Source organism: Cyprinodon tularosa, unplaced genomic scaffold (genome assembly GCF_016077235.1).
Source record: "Cyprinodon tularosa strain WSP-4 unplaced genomic scaffold, ASM1607723v1 ctg465, whole genome shotgun sequence".
NCBI classification, from domain to species: domain Eukaryota; kingdom Metazoa; phylum Chordata; class Actinopteri; order Cyprinodontiformes; family Cyprinodontidae; genus Cyprinodon; species Cyprinodon tularosa.
This window is the reverse complement of record NW_024039191.1, coordinates 555,269-578,558: the sequence shown is the minus strand read 5'-3', so window position 1 is coordinate 578,558 and position 23,290 is coordinate 555,269. Positions and strand designations below refer to the sequence as shown.

Sequence of the window (23,290 nt, the reverse complement as noted above, 5' to 3'; positions counted from 1 at the left end):
CTATACATTTCTCACTAGAAATGTAATCAAAACTCATTTTAATGCAAAAACAAACTCAAGTCATTAATCTTTTCACAAAAAAATGAGCGAATGTCGGCCATATATATATTTTTTCTTCTCCCAGCTGGAATCTTGAAAGTCACGTGACTAGGACGTAAAACAATAGAAAGCGTATAGGCAGAAGAAATGTAACAGTTCCAGGTTACCTAACTTTGATGGGTGAGTTTGACAGATTCTTTTTATGATTTTGACGCACTGCGACACAGGACCATGAAATCATTAAATGCACACTGAAATAATTATATATATATTTTTTAAATAAAATGAAGACGTATTTTATTAAATTAATGACACATTAATATATTTAATTCCTTATTTATTTAATGAATTACACATTTAATTGTTTATCGCTGTATTTATTTATTTAATTGTGGCACTTTATATTTAATTCCACATTTAATTAATTATTGACACATTTAAATATTTAATACTGTATTTATTTATTTATTTAATTTTGGCTTTTTATCCTCCATAGAAAGAGTGTCTCTCCTCATAAAAGATTTATTGGATTTTTGTGAGCATTAGAAAAATATTTATAAGTTTGATTGACATAGGTATTTGTCTTCCTATAGCATTTGCAAAGTTTGGTGTGCCAGCTCTGACAGAAGATGTGAAAGTTTTTGACACTTCGGGAACTAAGTTGGATGATGATGTATTTGAGGATGTAATTAAGGATCCCTCAACTGGAGTGCTAACCATCAAACTTGACACGGGTTTGTCTCAGTTGCATACTGTATGTAATTTATATTACCGTATTGAATAAAATACAAGTTTAGTGTGATAAACATTTTTCCTTCAATCTGCTCCTGTCATGAACAGAATCTGTTTCTATGGTGTCTCCTGAGCAATCGGAACCATCATCCCTCAATTCGTCTGATTCTCAAGACACAATCATCCTTTCAGAGAGTCCTTCCAGTAAACGGCAGAGGCTGGACATTAATATAGTAAAACAGTGTTAGGTCTTCAAAGTGGTGGTGGTGTTTTTTTTTTTCCCGTTAAAGTGGCATTTTAATAACCATTCGGTTCATATGTCTTTATGATGTATTCTTAAAAGATAAGTACACCCACAGAATGATGTGCCTTCATTTTCTGCTCGCCCTCATGCTGAGCAAGACTCTGAAACACTTTTTTAATATTCAAATGCAGCCAGAGATCGGAGACAATTTTGAATTTCCGGCTGCATTTGAGACATTAAAAACGTGTTCCAGAGTCCTGCTTAGTATGAGGGTGAGGAGAATATAAAGGTACATCATTCTGTGGGTGTACTATCCCTTTTTTCTTCCTCTTTGCTTATAGTTGGTAGAAACCATTTTGACCAAGAAGCCAGGTGGGGAAATCATTATAAATGAATATAATCGAAACAAGTCCTTGACAGATGAAACCAGAAGGAAAATGGTGAACATACTAGCGGCTGACATAACGGAGAAGAATGGGTAATTTGTCAATCCTTTCTGTTTAGCTCAGTAAAACTTTCATTAAAATCAGTGCATACAACCAAGACATATATATTTTTTTTTTCTCATTTCAATGTTGCAGTACATCACCACCCAGACAGGTAAAAGAAATGTATGCCAGAGGTATTGTGAGCTTGTTTCCCCACCTCAGTGATCCATTCTCTAGGACTGGCTCTGTAAGTCAATGTAATATACCGGTAGACAATATAATGGCTGTGATAGTGTCAAATGGTAAACTGAAACATTTTGATTTCTAACAGTATATTTCAATAGCTACTTTCCTTTTGAGTAATAAAATTGCTCTGCATACATAACTTTTTAAGTTGCAAGTTTTTTTTATTATTTCCTGCATCACTTTTTTTATGTAGGTGGGGTTATATGAAGGATGAGGGTGCAGAAGTGGGAGGTGGTAGATTCAAATAACACACTTTTTTTGTTATGTCAAAATCAAATGGGAAGCACATTCAATCTAATTAACGGACTATGTTTATTCTTGTTTATCATTAAAGGAGCATTATTATGATGGTGAAAGTGGGTCTGGGTACCTGGCCTGGAGAATTAAAACTATTCAGAGATCTGCTGCCAAGAACGTCGATCATCATATGGAAGTAACACTAAATGAATTCTGAAAACTTTTCTTTGGTCAGAGTTTTTTTTTTTCTTATCTTTATATGATTATCTTGTTTTTTGTATATGTAGCATCATCTGCAGGAGCATCTCATGAAGATGGACCTGGAGGACCAGCTGCCAGACGAGAGCCCCAGTTTGTCCCAGAGATTGTCCTGAGTGAAGATTAGTGTAAGGAAGCTGTCGCATTGATGAAACATTCAGCTGATGAGGACACCATCAAGAAAAAGATGAAGCTGACATTTGACTGCCTCCGCAACATGGTCCTCGACCCACAGCAGTCAAGCAACATACTGTCTGTCTTTCCACGGTTCAAGGATGTCAAAGGCTTGGTAAATATTTCTGATTGACATTTTTAAAAAGGATATGTATATTTTACTGGCAGTCAACAATGAACGTAACTTGTTGGGCTGTGAAATCTTAGTTCTTTTTTATCCATACTCTAGGTGGAACAGGATTTTGTTCTGATGTTTGGGGAAGATGTCTCTGGGAAGTTTCTGGAGAAATGGACAACCGCATTCAAGAAAAAGATCATCCAACAATGCAGAAAGCTTCCATCCACCAGAGAGCTTGAAGATCTCCTCCTGGCAGCTGACACTCCAGAGGATGGCACTGAAGTGGATGACAACATTGGTAAGCGTGACTTTTTCCACATTCCACTTAGACTTGTGTGTTTAACCATAGCGCATGTAAGAGTTAAGTAAGGCAATTCGGGGGCTGTATGTCCTAGGGCTGGGCGATAATTCAATAACGATATATATCGATCGATAGACGTGTGGCGCAATAGAAAAAAAGAGGGTCGATAAAAGTTCGATAAAAAAGAAACACAGTTTTCCTTCCTTCTCATTGTAGCCTAGCATGTAGCTTTATGCTAGTCACTGCTTCCTCCCAACCAATCACAATCGCGGACCCAGGCACGCCGTCACCAAGCGCCGCCCTCTCAAACCACAACACAGAGCACATGAAGATGTGCAGCAAGGAGAGGCGGAGGAAATTGTTCCAAAGAAGGGTTTTTGTAGTTCGGCAGTCTGGCAGTATTTCGGTCATGGCAAGTTGGACCAAAAACAAACCAGTCATCTGGAAAATGTGTCGGGAACCAGTGAAAACGAAGTCTGATAACACAACCAACTTTTTTTTTTTTTTTTTTTGTCATCACAGCCGCAGGAGTACGAGCTGTGTAGGCCCCGACGCGGCTCTCCTCCGAGGAATCTTCGGAAAAAATATATATATTTTCAGTTCTGGGCAGTTTCCCACGTAGTTCTAACAATTGAGAGAAAAATGCTGAGGGGCCAGAAACTTCAAAGTAATAACTCAGGTTAAAGCAGGAAACAGGGGCGGCGGCGGCAGTGGGGGGGGCATTTATTTATTTGTTATATTTCTTTTGGTCACTTTTCTGGTCACTTTAGTTTATTCTTTGTCAGTATTTAATAACATTACTCAGGTCTCTTAAGTTATTTTTCTTTAAAACAATTCTGTCATGGTTAAAAAAGTTGGTTAAATAAAGATTTAATTCGAAGTCTGTGTTTGTGTTTTTTATTAAAATTAAATCATTTAGCAATATTATAAAAAGTCCAGGCAGAGCTGCACATAAAATATGGTTTCAAATCTTTTCAATAATTATCGATATCGATCAATATGCATTTTTTTTTATCGATAAGCTTTTTTTCTATATCGCCCAGCCCTAGTATGTCCTATACTTCATATAAATATTGAATAATTCATTTACAACACAAGTTAAGCTTCTAACACATTTTCTTACACTGTGGGACAATAACAAAATAAGAAAAGCATATTTGCAGTGCCTTTTGGTTAGCACATTTTTATAGTAGTGCTGTGTATGAGCAGCACAGCTACTGTTGCCCTGAGGTGCAATAGATTTATTCAAATGTGAAATGCTTCAAAAATGTTTTATGTGTTAGGAGTAGTGAAAGTTTTAAATATAAAATAGCTCAGTAGAAACAGAACTGATGATCATATACACCTGCTGCCTTGTATTTTGTTGAAAGGGAAAATATTGAAATAGCAGAATAACTAAAATTTGCTGATTTTCTACTTAACATCAAATTTGTGTGATTACAGGTTGGGACAGTGACCTCGCATCAATTTTGCTGCTGTTACACCTGATTCCCCCCTCTGCCCAAGGCCGCAAGAGACCAGGAAAGGTGTCTGCTTCCCAAGCAGAGAAGCATCTGTTAGTCTTCAAGAAGGTTTGTATTTTTTGTTTTTTATTTATCTATTTTATTCAACGACGTTTCACTGAGGGAGCCTTGGTTTTACTCATGATCACATACAGTTAAACGCTATACATAAACAAAAAAACTTGTTAATTTATTATTTATTTGTGTAATATTGCCACCATGTAATTGTAATACTTTGTTTTGTGTTTTTCTTTTGTCAGTCAGGAACCAGTATCCAAGAACATCTGGATTCTATCACAACAAGCACACAGCCCTACCTCCTGGCTATAGGACGAAGTAGAAAAGCAGCCCACCAGTTTTTCATCATACTTGACAAAAGTGCCATCGCTTACAGGTCGGCCTCCTCAATTGGTGCCTTTGAAAACTGTTTAAAGCGCATTATGTTTTTGCAACAACATACCACCCGATGCTGTACAACATGTTCACGTTCATCCAGACCACTGTGTGCAACATAGATGTTGGCAAAGTCAAGGAGAGTCCTCGTGTGGCTGAAGTTCGGGCTCGGTTGCTTCATTAGTACTCGAATGGATCTGTTCAGTCATGAAGTATTTTGTCTGTCAGTCTGAATTACCTTCTGTGAATACTCCTGTTAGGCATTTACGAGTAGTTCATGGTTACTTGGATGGAAAAAATCTTCGTCTTAAATGTTCTCAGACTCGATGTGGCCGTGTGCTTGGAATATTTTCTGGGTTTAGAAAACATTTAAATGCCAAGCACACTGACAATACTAATCAAGAAGTTAACGTCAGTTCAAGCAGAGCAGACCTCGGTGATGCAGGAGAGCTGGTGACAACTAATGTAGAGTCGGCCACAACATCTACCGGTACTCTGCTGACCAGGTCAAATATCAGCACTACAGATATGTGTACTACTGCTATTGCACAAGTAAAAGCAGCTGGATTAAGTCAGTCTAATGTTGCGAGGTTTGTGTCAGCCATGGAAGAAGTCATTTTTGAAATCCACAGCCAGGCTAAGGATTTAGCTTTACAGTGCTTGTCTCCACAGGATGAAGAACAAAGAAACAAAATTGAACAGTCCTTCCAAGTATTAGAAAATCCATTTACACCTTTAAATTCAGAAGCAAAACTAAACAAACATTTACGAGAAAAATGGGGACTTTCTGAGCCTGTTCAAAAAGTGCTTGGCACAAGATTTGACAGCAGGAGAAACAAAACTACTGGGACATATGATCAAGTCATTGTAACTGATACATTTGCATATATTCCCATTTTGGAAACACTGAAGAGTATTTTACAAGAAGGTGATACTGCAGAAATGTTCAAGCCCAGGTATATTCCCAGGGAAGGTGTGTATGCAGACTTGAGAGATGCCACTTATTTTAAAGAAAGTCCCCTATTCTCAATAGAAAACGATGCCTTGCAGATTCAGCTTTTTTATGATGATTTTGAAACTGCAAATGTCTTGGGATCCAAATGGGTTTGCATAAATTAGGCGCTATATATTTTACTTTAAGAAATTTCCCCCCAATTTTTAATTCATCTTTAAACAATATTCATTTGTGTTCTCTATTCCATGCACAGGATATCAAGCGATACAGTTTTAATTTGATACTTGAACCACTTGTTTGTGATCTGAAAGTGCTTGAGACAGAGGGACTTCAAATTCCAAATGTTGAACACAAGATTCGTGGTACTTTGGTTCAGGTTACTCGGGACAATCTTGGTTTACATGGCCTGTTTGGCTTTGTTGAATCATTTGGGGCTCGATATTGTTGTCGTTTTTGTCTCCTTGAAAAACACCGTTTTCAAACTGTATTCTGTGAAGATGATCCGGAAGTTGTCTTCAGAGCTATCAATACACATTCACAGCACTGTCAGACTGTACAAACAGACCCAAGGCTGCCTCATGTATATGGTGTGAAGCGCATTTGTCTTTTGAATTCACTTCAATATTTCAACACAGCCAACAACTTCTCTGTTGATATAATGCATGATATTTTAGAGGGGGTTGGTCAGTTTGAGGCGAAACTGATTCTGAAGTACATTCAAAGTAACTTTCTAAGTGCTGAACAAGTGGCTGGTAGAATACATGCATATGATTATGGTTTCAGCCAGCAGCGAAACCGTCCACTTCTGCCAACAGATAAGTTAAGGGATGGTAGTAATGACCTGGGACTAAATGCCATACAATCTTGGTGCTTATTACGCAATATGTCTTTGTTATTTGGTGATTTGATTGAAACAGATGACAAACATTGGGATCTTTTAATTTTGCTTTCACAGATTGTCAATATTGTATTTTCTCCAGTCCTGTCAGAGGGCATGACCATATACCTCAAACATTTAATCATCAATCATCATCAGTTGTTCAAGCACATATTTCCTGAAATAAATCTCTTGCCAAAGCATCATTTCATGATACATTACCCTCGTAGCATAAGGAAAATCGGTCCCATTTTACACACATGGTGCATGCGTTACGAAGCTAAACATAATTTCTTCAAACAACAACTAAAGAGTTTTAAAAACATTACAAAGACATTAGCAAAAAAGCACCAAAGTTATATGGCACTGTTTCGTGAATCTTTTGGCAAGGAAAAATTAACTTTAGGTCCAGGAAAGATGGTGACTCTTAATGAGTTAAAACAGGGCACAGCAATTGCTGCAACATTTGGAACAGTTTTGTCAACCAGTGTATTTTCTGCCAAATGGATCAAATATCACGGTACAGAATACCGTCGTGACTTTCTTATATGTACTGAAGTAACAGATGAGATGCCTGTTTTTTGTAAGATTGACGTGATTGCTGTAAAAGATGACTGTGTTTTGCTCTGTGGAAAACTGATGGAAACCTTGTGTTTTGATAATCATTACCATGCCTTTAAGGTCAGGCTGCATCCAGATAATGTTTTAAAAGTGTTGCACATAAGTGAGTTATTTTACTTTAAACCGTTTGATCTTCAAATGAAGTATGGTACAACAGATAACGCCCTATATGTTGTTCCATATTGTCATTTTATGCAGACCTAGGGTCAGTTTTCTTAAGTGTTCGTGTTCAACTTCATTTAAGCTGTTTATCAGGGGCCCAGTAATGGAGCAGCAGGCACACATTTTTGTGCATATGAATGCGTTGCATGAGGATACCTGGCACGGCAGGTACACCTATTGCATGTCAATTCACTTTTTTTTCTTTTTTTAAATGCTGCATATGAACAGTTTTATGGAGAGTTTTGCACATAAATTATCTTTTACTTCTTATTGTTCACTCTTCAAATGAAGTATAGGACATATGGCCTTATATGTTGTTCCATATTGTCATTTTATGTAGGCCTGGGGCCAGTGCCGCTAAGTGGTACACTGTTATGACCTGTTACATTGTCTTGTGCATCCAAACGTTTATGTGCATGCAAACAAGTTGCATTAGGATACCTGGCACGGCAGGTACACCTATTGCATGACTTCATTTTTTTTTTCTCCTTTAAATGCTGCATATGTAAATGGTTTCTGGAGTATGTTTGTAATGGTTAAAAATGCCAAATTAAATATTTTTCTAACATGCTTTTGTGAAATAAAATTTCTGAAATGTATTTTTGCAATAACTTGTTTTTATTCAATGATATTTATAAAAAGTGTAATAGATGCAATTTAACACTACAAAAGTGTAAATATTTATCTGTACAGTGTTAATGGCTTTTAGGATTTGACTCAATTTGAGTTGGGTTTTTTTCACTGCAACGGTGTAAATCAAGACATTAATAGTGAACAGTTAACACAGTTATGAGTCTTCAGTGTTCACCTCCATTAACTCAGTGCAAGGTTAAAAAGTATCTGTATCAGAGTTGATTTGTCACCCCAATAGTGTAACTCTTCAACACTCCTGAGAATCATTTTAACTCTCTCCAGTGTTAATAACCTACAGTGTTAAGTTCTATTAACACAATACAGTGTAAACCAGTGTTAAATTTTAACTCAATTCTGAGTTAATTTCACTCTGAAATTTCAACAGAGTTAATTCAACACTATTTTGATAAGGACCAAATACACTCGGATATAGTGTTAAATTTAAGTCTATAAGTGTTGATTTAAAACTGCAAAATTTGCTGTGCAGTTTAAAAGCATTCTGGTAAAAGTTGAAGTATCAAATTGACTCTTTACTCAAGTAAAAATGAAAAGTATGTGCTCCAAAAACTACTTAAAGTATAGTAGATGTCACTATATGAATTGAAAGCTTAATTTTTCGACTATTTCTAAAAATTCTTAGAGATAGGGCCGAGGATGAGGGAGGTCTTGTTGGTCTGTGTCTCCCGATACGCTCTCGCCTGTGTCCAACCTTTCAGACATTTCTGATAATAATTTTTCTGAATCCTACATTGTTACATGGCATAGACAATTCACGTTTGCAGTTTGAAGAACACCTGCTTGCTTCTGATGATTTCCTTTAGCTAACCAATGAGTGTTTGCGTTAGATGACTCATCCAATTACACTAGTTTTCACTAGATGTGGATGGCGCCAATGATCTGCATTGGACGGAGCACATGATGTGAAATAAATATTTATAAACATTAAATCAGGGGTAACCAATTAAAAATTAGTGGGGTCTGAATAAAGAAAATTATCTACCAGTAAAGGTCTGGAGACATTTTTAATGATCTGTTACTTTACACAGAATGTAACACTGAAATAAAATGAATTTTATGCTTCCATGTTACACATTGAATTTTGAAAAAATATAAAAATACATATATATATATATATATATATATATATATATATATATATATATATATATATATATATATATATTCCATTTTTAAATTTAAAGTGTTTTTTTTTTTTTGTAGAGAACAACAATCTTTCAGTTTGGTACATAGACAATTTCCTGATTCACATATTTTTAAAAACACCTGAATTGACTGTTTGTTATTTTTTCTTTCTTTTTTCTGTCTTAATGAGAGCAGTGGGCTTTAGGCTGCCCTGCAGGGCTTTAAACCTGGGTTTGAATGGAGACTAAGCCATTCTAAAGCACATATCAAGGTGCTCATTCTGAGCCTGGAACCATATTTATTTTTGATTCTTTTCATGGTGGAGAATCCTGCTTCACAGCAGCAGGTTGAGCCAAACATACTAAATGTTCAGGCTCTGCTTCGGTCCGGCCAGGTCAAGATCCGCTACTGCAATCGCACCAAACAGGAAAAAGAACGGCGAGAAGATCCGGTTTGTCAAATTAAAGTATAGTAACAACAGATTGGTATCTACAAATTAGAACATAATTCCTTTATATTTCAAAAAACTAACACTGTTTATTTAAATGATTGGATGCAAAATATTGGTGCTTCAACAGACCACAAAGCAGGTTTCTCATCTCTATCAGAAACCTCACATCTACTGGATGCTGATGGGGATTTTTTTTAATCTTTCATATTAAATTAAGTGTTCATTTCTCCAGGTTTTGCTCCTATGAATTTAATGATAATATTGTGCATGCTCTCCTCGAGCTCAGAGCGCTGCAATACGGGAGGAACAGCGGAGGCTGTAGTTGTAACACTGCGCTTGATGGCGGAGTAAACTGGTGCATTTAAATGTAAACCCCAATGGTTTGCTGCATCTTCATAACAGTGACAAAAAAAAATCACAAGTTAGGTATAAAAAAAAAAATTCAATTAATTCCAAAAGTGAAGGTCCTCTTTGATTTTTTTATTTTTATTTGACCTATACGGTTTTAAGAAAGGTTTGATTTTATGTCCCCCTGAAACACAGAGCTAAGCCACACCCATGAGTTGTGGCTGATGGGTGTGGCTACATTATTTTTCAGTTGGTCAGTTTGAATGATGCCTGGCTGTGAGACTAAAAATAGAGAGCTGATGATGTCATCAGTCACATTCTAAAAATAGAACACAGCTGGGTGGTATCCTGGACATAGTCTCATTTTCTTATTTCCAGGTTAAGTGAAGGTTGCAGGCTACTTTTCCTAACATATTTTCCAGCTTACGTGAAGGATTGCAGGCTACTTTTCCTAACATATTTTCCAGGTTACGTGAAGGATTGCAGGCTACTTTTCCTGAAGTTTTTTCCAGGTTACGTGAAGGAATTAAGGTCAAATTTTCTTTGTAACTTTCCCAAGACACAGGTAAGACCAAAATGGCAAGAAATACAAAATCATCGAGGGCGCCAATGGCACGGTACTCTAGAGATGAATTGATTTCAATGCTTTTAGAGGCACACAACGAACTTGCCGTATTTACTCGCAAATTAGAGGAATCAAGCAGGCAAGTCAAACAACTTCAAATTGAGGTGAAAGGCCTCGCCGGCAAGAACAGAACTTTGGAGAACGAGAAAATACATTCAGAAAGGCAGTTAAAGAATTGTAAAGAAAGTAAAAATTTGTTATATGTTCGGTTAAGAGAACGTAATGTTCATGAACTTGAAAATAGTTACACAATGCTTCAAGCTAATTTAGAGAATAATATTCAGGAGGCAATGCTTGAAAAAACAAGCATGAACAAAGAAAGACTTAAATACAAAGAGGAGATTGAAAAACTTAGAGATGCCCAAGAGAAGCTTAAGTTAAATCTTTCTAAAAAGACCAGTGAGCTCAACCAAAACAAAGCTGAACTTTCAGAAGAAAAAAACAAGAACGATAAACTTGAGAGAAAAATTAAAGCGCTGGAATTAATTCAAAACAAAACCGACGAAAGACGGCAGAATGTTGTGATCAAAAAGCTAAAAGAACAGCTTATTAGGCAAGATAGTGACTTTCAAAAAAATCTGTGTGAAAAAGATGAAAAAATAGCACAACTTTTAAAGGAATGGGCAGAAGATAAAAAGAAATTAGAAGAAGAGAGACAATTGTACTTTTCAGGAAGAGATTCCATCACCACTATAAAAAAGATTGAAGGGGAAATTAAAACCTTAACGGAAGAGATTCAAAGCATAGAGGAAGAGAGGGAAGAGAATAAAAAACTCAATGAAAACTGCATTAACGAAGTAAAACAGCTGATGGTACTATATAAGAGGGTGAAGGATCAGAGACGTTTAAAAAAGCAGTTAAAGCCACGTGGCAAAACCCCAAAAAAGTTAGATCCTCAGGAAAACGAAAATACAGAAAATGTAGATAAACCTAAAAGTTACGAATCGGAGACTTTAGAGAATGCTCTCGACAACAAAGAAGATCTCAAGGAAAAAGAACATTCCTTACACGAAAAAATACTTGAATACAAACAGAGGATAAAAGACTATGGAACATTTGAAAAGGAGCATAAGCTTAACATGTCTAAAAAGCACAAGGAGATTAAAGAAAAGACCCGTGAACTTGAACAAGGGAAAATCATGCAGTATAGGCTTGATAAGGTAATAAGAAATCTGGATAGTAACAAAGAGAATGTGATGACACAGACTGATGCAGTTTATGTAATAGAACCTCAAGATTTAATCGAGAGATTGAACTACATTGGCATCGAAATGAAGCTCAGAGGCAGCGAAACGACACCCACAGGCAGCGAAACGACACCCACAGGCAGCGAAACGAAAGCCACATGCAGAAAAACGAAAGCCAAAGACAGTGAAACGAAAGCCACAGACAGTGAAACAAAAGCCACAGACAGAGAAACGAAAGCCACAGACAGAGAAACCAGAGAGAGGACGGAAGACAAACACATAACAACACGGACTAAAGTCCAACCACACATATGCAAACCTGAATATTATGCTTGTGTTTTCCCAAAGCTTTGAGAACAGCTTGAAGGGGGAAAAAAAGAGTTTGACAATAATCTGAATGAAAAATAAAAAAAATAGAGGAACTTTCAAAGGAACTCGTAGAAGACAAAAATTGTATATTGTTTGCATGTTCTCCCTGAGCATGCGTGGGTTCTCTCCGGGTACTCCGGCTTCTTCCCACAGTAAAAAAAAAAAGCTAGGGACAAGCGTGTCAGATAATGGACGGATGGATGGATGATCTAACTTTTGGGACAATATCGTCTGATAAAGAATACAATTATATACAAGTTCAAGCCAGAATGATTTGACATTTAAATATGACTTCCCCACGATTTTATAAAAGGAATTGTAGGGGACCAGGCAAGGGCCCATCAAGGAAAGTGGGGACATTTTGAATGGCTACTACTGTACCACGAACTCCCATATTTACTCCTAAGGGCAATTTAGAGAGACCAGCTAACCTTTTATACATATTTTTGGGTTCCTGCAAAGACCCCTCACAGGTATGGAGGGAACAGGAACTCCTGTTAGACCTTCAGAAACATGTCACTGTGTTGTGTCAATACCTTCACTGGCAGAGGTGGGTAGTTCAATTCAATTCAGTTTATTTATATAGCGCCAAATTCACAACACATGCAATCTCAAGGCACTTTACAGTTCAACCAGATCATCCAGTCAAATTGATTCAAAGTTTTCTATCTAAGGAAAACCAGTTGATTGCATTGACTCATTGACTCAAATCCTATTTGAAAAGGAGCAGAAGCTTAACATGTCTAAAAAGCACAAGGAGATTAAAGAAAAGACCCGTGAACTTGAACAAGAGAAAATCATGCAGTATAGGCTTGATAAGGTAATAAGAAATCTGGATAGTAACAAAGAGAATGTGATGACACAGACTTGTGCAGTTCATATAATAGAACCTCAAGATTTAATCGAGAGATGGAACTCCATTGGCATCGAAACGACACCCATAGGCAGCGAAACGACACCCACAGGCAGTGAAACGAAACCCACATGCAGAAAAACGAAACCCACATGCAGAAAAACGAAATCCACATGCAGAAAAACGAAAGCCAAAGACAGTGAAACGAAAGCCACAGACAGTGAAACGAAAGCCACAGACAGAGAAACCAGAGAGGACAGAAGACAAACACATAACAACACGGACTAAAGTCCAACCACACATATGCAAACCTGAATATTATGCTTGTGTTTTCCCAAAGCTTTGAGAACAGCTTGAAGGGGAAAAAAAGAGTTTGACAATAATCTGAATGAAAAATAAAAAATAAAAAAAATAGAGGAACTTTCAAAGGAACTCGTAGAAGACAAAAATTGTATATTGTTTGCATGTTCTCCCTGAGCATGCGTGGGTTCTCTCCGGGTACTCCGGCTTCTTCCCACAGTAAAAAAAAAAGCTAGGGACAAGCGTGTCAGATAATGGACGGATGGATGGATGATCTAACTTTTGGGACAATATGGTCTGATAAAGAATACAATTATATACAAGTTCAAGCCAGAATGATTTGACGTTTAAATATGATTTCCCCACGATTTTATAAAAGGAATTGTAGGGGACCAGGCAAGGGCCCATCAAGGAAAGTGGGGACATTTTGAATGGCTACTACTGTACCACGAACTCCCATATTTACTCCTAAGGGCAATTTAGAGAGACCAGCTAACCTTTTATACATATTTTTGGGTTCCTGCAAAGACCCCTCGCAGGTATGGAGGGAACAGGAACTCCTGTTAGACCTTCAGAAACATGTGTTGTGTCAATACCTTCACTGGCAGAGGTGGGTAGTTCAATTCAATTCAGTTTATTTATATAGTGCCAAATTCACAACACATGCAATCTCAAGGCACTTTACAGTTCAACCAGATCATCCAGTCAAATTGATTCAAAGTTTTCTATCTAAGGAAAACCAGTTGATTGCATTGACTCATTGACTCAAATACAATCCCTCACACTCAGCATGCTTGTAGCGACAGTGGAGAGGAAAAACTCCCTTTTACTCTCTGTGTATAATTGTTTAGATAACAAAAGAAAAGTGTTGTCAACTAAAAGTATATCACTTATCTGACAAAACCCTGGCATTTCCTCTTGCATTTGTACGACAAACAACAAGTCCAGGTCTGTACTCAATACCATCAACTTTAACCCAGCTAGTTGAACAAACATCTTTTGATGAAATTATTTGAAGCATTTCATTACTCACCAAATCTTCGTCTTTAAGTAAAAAAGGTTTGACAGGCCCGTGCTCATTTTGTTTAATAGGTATTGTCTCCAAATGATGAGCTATGGCCATCTGATGCTTTTTAGCAAGGGACTTTGTTATATTTTTGAGGTTTTTAAAATAATCTTAAAACATTTTATTTTTGGCTTCAAACCTCATAGACCACATATGTAACAATGGGCCTATTTTCCTAATAGAAGATGGGTAGTGGATCATAAAATGATGCTTAGGTATCAAGTTTCTATGCGGGTATAAGAATTTAAACAGTCTGGTGCTCAACAATCAAATGCTTCAAATATATTGTCATACCTATTGTAAGGATAGGAGAGAAGACAATGTTCATTATTTCCAGCAACAACAGTAGCATGTACCAGTTTTTGTCTCCTCTAGGAATAATGTCCCTAAAAAAGTAGAACATATTTTACAAGACACAATATCTGAACATAATTTAAACCTATGCCATTTCCAGAACTTTCCAAAATAATTTTTGTGGGACGGTTTTTCCTTTCTAAATAGCCATAATCAAAACTATAAATCCTGGAGAGTAAGTCTTTGAGTAAGTTTTGAAATTCAAAAAGTAATTTGATCTCATACTGAATAACACCCTCAAGAAGATCATGCATTATATCAAATGAATGGTCGTCAGAAACATGAAAATATTGCAATGAATTAAGTGACGATTTTTTTCTTCACACCATATAATGACTTTAGCTGTGGGTTTTCTTCAAGAGATTTATAATGCATTTCAAAAATCTCCTTTCCTCTAAGTATTACCTTCGGATCATCCTCACTGCAGACAGTCTGGCATTCGCTTTTTTCTATTAAACAAATCCGACTAAAGTAATGACTACTAAAAGATTCATTAAATCCAAGAATTGTGTGCATTCCTAAATTATTTCCAGTTATCTGGGAGATGGTGCCATATACTGGCTCATCAGAAAATGGAAGACTAAGGCCGTGGCTTTCTAGATTTTTTAGATCTTTCAGAAATGGCTCCAGAATAGCATCAAAACTATATTTATGGAGATCTTGTACATGAAATAGTGATATCAAATGAATATTCATCAAAACTGAACAAAATTTAGGAGGAAGGTTTCTTAGAACAAAGTAAAGACTGCCAATTTTGTGAATTCCACGTTTAGAAGGTTGGATGTTTCAAAATCATCATAAAATATCTGAATTTGTAAGGCCTCTTTTTTTGCTGAAAACAAAGGATGTGTTTTATAATAGCTTCCATCAGAAAAGTCTGCGTAAGTGTCTTTCTCAGATCCACACTCTCGCCTAAGTAAAGCACAGAGAATTTCTGCACATGAACTGTAATGTTTCCAATATCGGCACCAGTGGTGTAGTCTACATTATTGTAGTGGGTATACTGTGCTTAGAAATAAGCATGCCAGTGCTTATACAAAACCATACAAAGAAAAATAGCTGCAAAAAAGACTTAGCACTGGTTATGTTGTGGCTTTAAAACTGATTTGTTTTGTTCCCTGCTAAAACAAAGTTTGTGAATTCAGGTAAATAATTGTTAAAATACATCTGTCATTTGTGTGTTTTTAGCTTTCTTCCTGTATGGGAAGCTTTTCAAAATTTGAAACAGTGCAGTGGTTTATGTTAAGATAAACCTTTGGGTTAAGTTGTCGCAAGCTGCTTTTTCTTGTGTTTCTTGTGAATTTGGTCTTAAATTTTTATTTCAAGTGGCATTAAAAAGTCTTGAATTTAACTTGCCTTATGCTGTAGGAACCCTGTGGAAATCGCCGCCGCATTCAGCTGTTATAGTCATGTCATCTTTATGTTTTGCTCTGCTGAGCCTTTACAGAGCTGTTACATTTTGTTTTGGCACCTGAGAAAATCTGATATTTCCTTTAATAAAACCAAAAGTGTTAAAAGTAAAGTTAAAAATGTGATACTGGTGTAAATCCTGCTTAATATGAAGCAGTATTGTTTCTTTTTTTGTATATATAGTATGAAACTATCCAGAAATGACCTGTATGAACCTACTCACAAAATGTTTTGTACTTTTTCAGACTGGAGGCAAAATGTATTTTTATGTTGCTTTTTTTTCAGATTTGTGGAGATTTTAATGTAACCTAGAGTACCTGTCTTTTTGTTGATTTGTTGATACAGCAGCTCTATCTACAGCATATTTACATGCATGAAATGTCCCTTTCATGTTGCTGTAACTGCTGTATGTCAAGTTACTGAGGAACTGGTTTAAATCTTATCTATCTGATCAAATTCAGTTTGTTCATGTTAATGACTGATCTTCAACACGCTCAAAGGTTACCTGAGGAGTACCACAGGGATCAGTGCTAGGACCAATTCTCTTTACTTTATACATGCTCCCAATTGGTAGAGTTTTTAGACAGCATGGGATTAATTTTCACTGTTATGCTGATGATACCCAGCTATATCTGTCTATAAATCCAGATTAAGCTAACCCATTACATAGATTACAGGCATGTCTTGAAGACATAAAAACCTGGATGACTCTTAACTTCCTGCTTCTGAATGCAGACAAAACAGAAGTTATAGGGCCGGATTTATCAAGATCCAATTTTGCGTGCAGTAATTTGCGCTCGCAAACTGGAATTTTGCGCGAGGGGCTGAAACATGGTTTGCGGGTGATTTAACAAGAGTGATTGCGTAACTGGTGGCAGGTGCAAAACTGTTGGAGACGCCCTATTTAAATGATGGTGGTTTGCGGCAAAGTAGTTTGTAGTTTGTACAAACTAGTGCATTAAGAAATTTAAATCTTACAGTGACCCCCAACAAAAAAAAAAAAAAAAAAAAAAAAAAAATATATATATATATATATATATATATATATATAAAAAGAAAAAACTTTGGCAACCTTTATTCCCTAAGGTGGTATGTAGCTGAATTTCTACTTCGCTGCAGTAAAAAAAAAAACAAAAAAAACAAACAGGTGTTTTGTATTGGCCTGTAGAAAAATGCACGTACCAAATGGCTCACAAGAAGTGACTGTGGATGAGATTACTGTGCGTATGCATCCCCGCAGCATTGGCATGTTGCTCCACAGGCGCAGGGGGAGAACCCCGACCCCGTCGGACAGCACTTCTGAAAAACGAGATTGGGAGATCCCAGCTCTCGTTGCAACCGTACGCTGGAATGACCCAGATGCAAAAAAGTGCAATGTTGCAAGGAGTTTTGTGATATCTGGTATTGCGTGGGTCCTCCTTGTGGCTGGCTCCAAATCCATTCGGAGTTCCCCCAAGAGTTTCAAAATGGAAATGCTGGATTAACGAAATGTTTTGATGATCGTTTCCTCGTTCATTCCAAAAATATTCACACGGAGTGGAAAAAATGCGTTCTCTGCATCTCCTTGCTTCATTTCGATTCCTCCTTCTTGCGACAATAACCGCTGCCATGTGTGCGCAATTACGCATACAGACCATTTGCGCCTTCTTTTGAAACGTGTTAAATATAGAGTCAGATACCGTTAGCAAAATTGCTTTCAGGTTTAATAAATCACTTTGCGAGTGCTAAATTAATATATTTACATGTTCTCCTCCCACAAGACGCACTTTTGCGTGTAAACGCCCCATATTGCATATTCATTGCAGAAAAAGTACTAAATGGATAAGAGGCGCTATTTAGCACGTTTTAAAGACCAAATCCTTTTAGCATGCTGTTGATAGATCAGTTTGTACATTTTTTAGCGTGCGCAGTGAAATAGCTCACGTTTTTATACACGCAAACCTTTTTGATAGATCCGGCCCATAGTCTTTGGAGCAGAGTCTTTGAAAAATAAGCTGATTAGTCAGTCACTTCATTTGGATGGGATTAAACTGATTTCAGATAATAAAGTAAAAAATCTTGGTGTTATTTTTGAAGCCTTAAATGGCCAAGCTCCATCTTATATCAGAGATCTGATTGTTCCTTATGTTCCTAACAGAGCACTTCGCTCTCAATCTCCAGGTTTACTAGTGGTTCCTAGAATTTCTAAAAGTAGAATGGGAGGCAGATCTTTTAGTTATCAGGCTCCTCTCCTGTGGAAACAACTACCAGTTTTAGTCTGTGAGGCAGACACCCTGTCTACTTTTAAGGCTAGACTTAAAACTTTCCTTTTTGATAAAGCTTATAGTTAGAGTGGCTCAGGTTATCCTGAGCTATCTCTATATTTATGCTGCTATAGGCTTAGACTGCTGGAGGACATAGGGACCCCCATTTCATCATTCTGCTTCATTCTCTCTCTATTCTCCTATTCTGCAGAATCTGTTAGTTCAATCTCTAACCTTCTGCTCTCTCTGCTTTTCCTCAGAGTAGCTTTGCCTCGTCTGTTCCTGTTTGGCTGTGACGTCATCCTGGAAAGAAACATCAGCTGTGCTGCTTCCATTAACACCCTTGTTTATAGATGTTGGAGATCGGCCTGTTTTCCAGTGTGGTCCTGTTTCTCTGACCGTGACTGAGTGGATGTGCTCTCTTCGTCCTCTGGCATGGGAGCTGGCTCAGAGCTCGTCTGCCTGGCTGTGTGTTTCCTGGACGGGGCCGCCTTTTACAGCTGCTTTTTGCATCTCTGCTTCTGTCTCCTTGAACCCCAGTCGGCCTCGGCAGATGGCCGCTCACACTGAGCCTGGTTCTACTGGAGGTTTCTTCCTGTTAAAAGGGAGTTTTTCCTCTCCACTGTTGCTACAAGCATGCTTAGTGTGAGGGATTGAATTTGAGTCAATGAGTCAATGCAATCAACTGGTTTTCCTTAGATAGAAAACTTTGTATCAATTTGACTGTATGATCTGGTTGATCTGAGATGACATGTGTTGTGAATTTGGCACTATATAAATAAACTGAATTGAAAATTAAATTGAACAAATGGGGTAAATGTGTGTTCAGAGTAAACATTACATAGATGTCTGGTCCCTTGTTTTGGTGCCTTGACCCATTTATTTCTACTGTGTAGTGATGCTCACTTTAGTACAGCTCAGTCCATAGATCTGTTTTAATATTGGTTTTCATGAACGTAATCCAAACTGCAGGCACCAGGATAATAAAGCAAAGACGCTTTGTCGGCAGGTTTCAGCATTTTCAGTTAATTTTCAGTGCAATTAAGGACCACTGATTGGTGTAAAAAGAAATTATTTGCAGTGAGAGAGCAAAGCAATGTAATGTATCCGTCTAAAAATATATTTAGTTTTACAGTTTATTTTTGGCTTAACTGTGATCCAAGTATAATCCAACTGTGAGAAATTTTTTTTAAGGCTTATTTTCTTACAAAGGAAGAACAGTTAAGACTGTGCTGGGAAAATGAAGAAAATGAAAAAAGAATAGAAAAAAGGAAGATGGTATAAGATTCAAAAGGTTGGGGGAAATGAGAAGAGGAAGGAGAAAGGAGGCAAGAAAAATTAATTAAAATATTAAGGTTTGGCCACACAGGACTTAATGATACATTATTTGTAATTTTAAAAAAAAGATACAGGATGATGTCATCATTGTGGAGAAATGGAAACAATAGAACATGTATTAGAATGTGGGGCATGTGAAATAGAAAAAAAAAATGAATTAGAAAGCATGAAAGAAAAATTAAATCTCCCAAATATTTTGCTGAAGGATTCTGAAGTAAAAGTATAAACATTTTTATATATGTATATATTTTTTTATTAACACTAGTGACATAATTTAAGGCTGAAATAAATGAAAAGATAAATACGTTTTTCTGTAATAATTTCCATACCGGTAGGTGGCGGTAATGCGCACCTTCAGTTTATCGCCAACTGAAAAATACACTTTAAGAAGCAGAAGAGGGTAAGAGAAGAAAGTGGTATGCGCTGCAGGCAAACCACCCCCGGATTCCAAGAAGTGGCTTAACCCTACTTCTCAGCAGCCAATGGGAAAAAAGCTCACTCACCAGCTCAAAATGGAAAAGTGGCCAAATGGCTTAAAATCAAATGAAATCAACGCGTAGATGACGCGTATTTGACGTGTTTTCAACGCGTAGTTGACGTGCTCTCAACGTGTTAACTACGTGTGGCCAATTAAAAGGCAAAGACAACCGGTTGACAACGCATAAACAAATTTGTGTGTTTTTAAACCAGTCGGCCTTCCATATTTAACGCGCGTCTTGCGGTACTATCATGACGGGCGTAAAAGGTGGCACTTGTTGGTAAAAGACGGCGTAAAAAGTGGCGAAATCTCGAAAGAATGCGCGTTTTTAGTGGGTTAATTTCAATCTTAACGTGATAATACAATGCGAAAAGTGGCCTTCTTGGCTTGCTATACTTCTCGAGCAGCAGCGTGTTTGCGGCGCGTCACGCACGCCTGCTGCTCAAGGCGCTGCGGGACCTTTTGCTGCACCTTGACGCGCGTCAACCATTGACTTTGCATGTAAACTTGCTGCACCTGCTGGTGTGAATGCAGCATTATGTGACACTTTTAAGTGGTTATACGGAAATTCACAAGCTTTTCTAGTGGATATACAACGTATACCCGTGTATCACATAGATTCCACCACTGATTTCTAGTGCTAAAAGAAGGTCTCACCTTAGCAGATGATTATCAGATAGTGCAGTTATAAATTTTAAAGAATCTGTTTCACTTTTCTCTCCTCTGTGTCGCTGAGCAGTGCTGGAGATGGCAAAAGCTTAGTTTAATCCCCTTCACAGGTTGATGATTTTGCTGATGGGGTTGCTAGTTCTCAGCTTACTGCTTTGACAATGCAGCCCCCTTGAAAAAGGAAAGTGTTAAAAATAGAAAGCTGGCTTCTTGGTTTAATGAAGAGCTGCACTCTCTGAAGCAATATGCTAGGAAACTGGAGAGAAAATTGAGCTTCACAGGTCTATGGGAATCATACCTAGTGGGAAAAAATAGTTTACTGCTGTATAAGAGGACCCTCTGTAAAGCAAGAGCAGCATATTTCTACTCATTAATAGAGGAGAATAAGAATAATCCTAGATTTCTTTTTAATACAGTTGCCAAACTCACCTAGAGCTATAGCTTAGTTGAACTATTAATTCCACCTGCTGATTTTATGGGATTCTTTATAAATAAAAATGATCTTATTAAAAATAAGAACATTAGCACTCCTCTAGCTGCGATTTTTTTTTATCTCTGGAGGGTGGGACAGCATCTGAGGTAGCCATAGAATCTGAACCTGTTGGGATCTGGAGCTGTACCACCTTCCTCCAGCAGAGTGTGCCGTGGGTCCTCCTGAGCTGAGCCTCCAAAACACCTGTGGTCCATCTCATCATCAGAGGATCCACTGCTATATAACCTGCCTTCAGACCTTGCCTCAACGCCGCAGTGTTGATCTAGTTTGGTTAGCAACCTGAGCCTAGTAACCTGAGAATCTTTGCTATCTCCAGTTGAGATAAGATTCTAACTCTTCCTTGTTTTTGCCTCACAGGAATCCTGTCTCTCCTTGAAGCTCTGGATGAGCTTAACCTGCCTAGCCTGCCCTCGTGAGCCAAACCTGAAGACTCTTCTCTGGATTCCCCTGCAGCTCTTGGCTAAGAGCTGGAAACCAAAACCAAGGTCTGCCCTCAAAGTCAGAAGACGCTGAAGCAGTTATTGGACTCTGCTGAACAAACAGTCTCTGGACCCAACAGTTTCCTCTCTCAAAGAGAAACCCGGACGCCTTCAAGGTATTCCTCAGCAAACTCTAAGACTCATAACTCATCAGTCCATGTGCTAACTGAACTGTAATCCCTGCAGACTCCAGTGAACCTGGCCCCAGGCCCGAACCAGTTCCAGTGCAATATTCTTGTGCTTGTGTAATCAATAAACCTTGTTAAACTTTTCATCAGCCTCCGTTTGTGTTCTGCATATTGGGTTTATTCTGAAACCAATCATGACAGAACCCGGTTTAGACTGCTTTGATCCAGTTGAACTTTCAGAGTAAGGAAAACTATTGTCTTCCTCTAAGCCTTCAACTTGTATGTTAGATCCAGTTCCAACCAGGTTATTTAAGAATCAGAATCAGAAATACTTTAATAATCCTAGAGGGAAATTACTTAATTCAAAAGGTATTCCCTTTGATCTCCTCCTCAATTTTAAATGTGATTAATCTATCTCTGTTACAGGGATATGTACCAAAGGCTTTTAAGGTTGCTGGAATTAAACCTTTGCTTAAGAAACCGTCTCTTGAACCACATGACTTGTTTAATTATAGACCTATATCCAATCTTCCTTTCTTATCTAAAATTCTTGAGAAAGTTGTTGCCAAAGAACTGTGCAATCACTTACACCATAATGAAGTTATGGTGTAAGTGATTGCACACCTGAGGCCAAACTAAAGATAGTTTCGTGGCCTCACATAATGGACTTCTCTCTGTACTTGTCCTGTTGGATCTCAGGGCTGCATTTAATACAGTTGACCATAGTATTCTCTTAGAACAAAATGAATATTTTGTGTATATATGTAATATATATATATATATATATATTACATATATTACACTACCATCACTACCATTCAAAAGTTTGGGGTCACATTGAAATTTCCTTATTTTTGAAGGAAAAGCACTGTACTTTTCAATGAAGATAACTTTAAACTAGTCTTAACTTTAAAGAAATACACTCTATACAAAATAAATAAATGACTATTCTAGCTGCAAATGTCTGGTTTTTGGTGCAATATCTAAATAGGTGTATAGAGGCCCATTTCCAGCAACTATCACTCCAGTGTTCTAATGGTACAACGTGTTTGCTCATCAGCTCAGAAGGCTAATTGATGATTAGAAAACCCTTGCACAATCATTTTCACACACCTTCCTTTGAGCAGATTAAGTTTCTGGAGCATCACATTTGTGGGATCAGTTAAACGCTCAAAATGGCCAGAAACAGAGATTTTTCATCTGAAACTCGACAGTCTATTCTTGTTCTTCGAAATGAAGATTATTCCATGCGAGAAATTGCTAAGAAATTGAAGATTTTCTATAACGGTGTGTACTACTCTCTTCAGAGGACAGCACAAACAGGCTCTAACCAGAGTAGAAAAAGAAGTGGGAGGCGGCGTTGCACCACTGAGCAAGAAGATAAGTATATTAGAGTCTCTAGTTTGAGAAACAGAAGCCTCACAGGCCCCCAACTG

The 23,290-nt window shown here is 37.5% G+C and overlaps 1 protein-coding gene and 1 long non-coding RNA gene across 2 annotated transcripts; both read left to right on the top strand.

Moving 5' to 3' along the window:
• The first annotated feature begins 1,402 nt into the window (after positions 1-1,402).
• On the top strand, positions 1,403-2,105 carry LOC119793966. The gene is made up of 3 exons (XR_005282159.1): positions 1,403-1,493; positions 1,597-1,690; positions 2,024-2,105. It is a non-coding gene; the product is annotated as an uncharacterized LOC119793966 (long non-coding RNA).
• An 8,690-nt stretch (positions 2,106-10,795) lies between these two features.
• LOC119793974 lies at positions 10,796-13,302 on the top strand. The gene is made up of 3 exons (XM_038301308.1): positions 10,796-11,040; positions 12,506-12,593; positions 12,768-13,302. Exons 1-3 carry the CDS (start codon positions 10,796-10,798, stop codon positions 13,182-13,184), a joined length of 750 nt encoding a protein of 249 aa, XP_038157236.1. The 3' UTR covers positions 13,185-13,302.
• The last annotated feature ends 9,988 nt before the right edge of the window (positions 13,303-23,290 follow it).

Excerpts from the sequence above, each read along its gene's own strand:
- LOC119793974 (XM_038301308.1), top strand. The coding sequence starts at position 10,796 with ATGAACAAAGAAAGACTTAAATACAAAGAGGAGATTGAAAAACTTAGA. Across the intron at positions 11,041-12,505 it reads CTAAAAGAACAGCTTATTAG|ACCCCTCACAGGTATGGAGG; the intron begins GCAAGATAGTGA and ends GTTCCTGCAAAG. Across the intron at positions 12,594-12,767 it reads CAATACCTTCACTGGCAGAG|GAGCAGAAGCTTAACATGTC; the intron begins GTGGGTAGTTCA and ends CTATTTGAAAAG.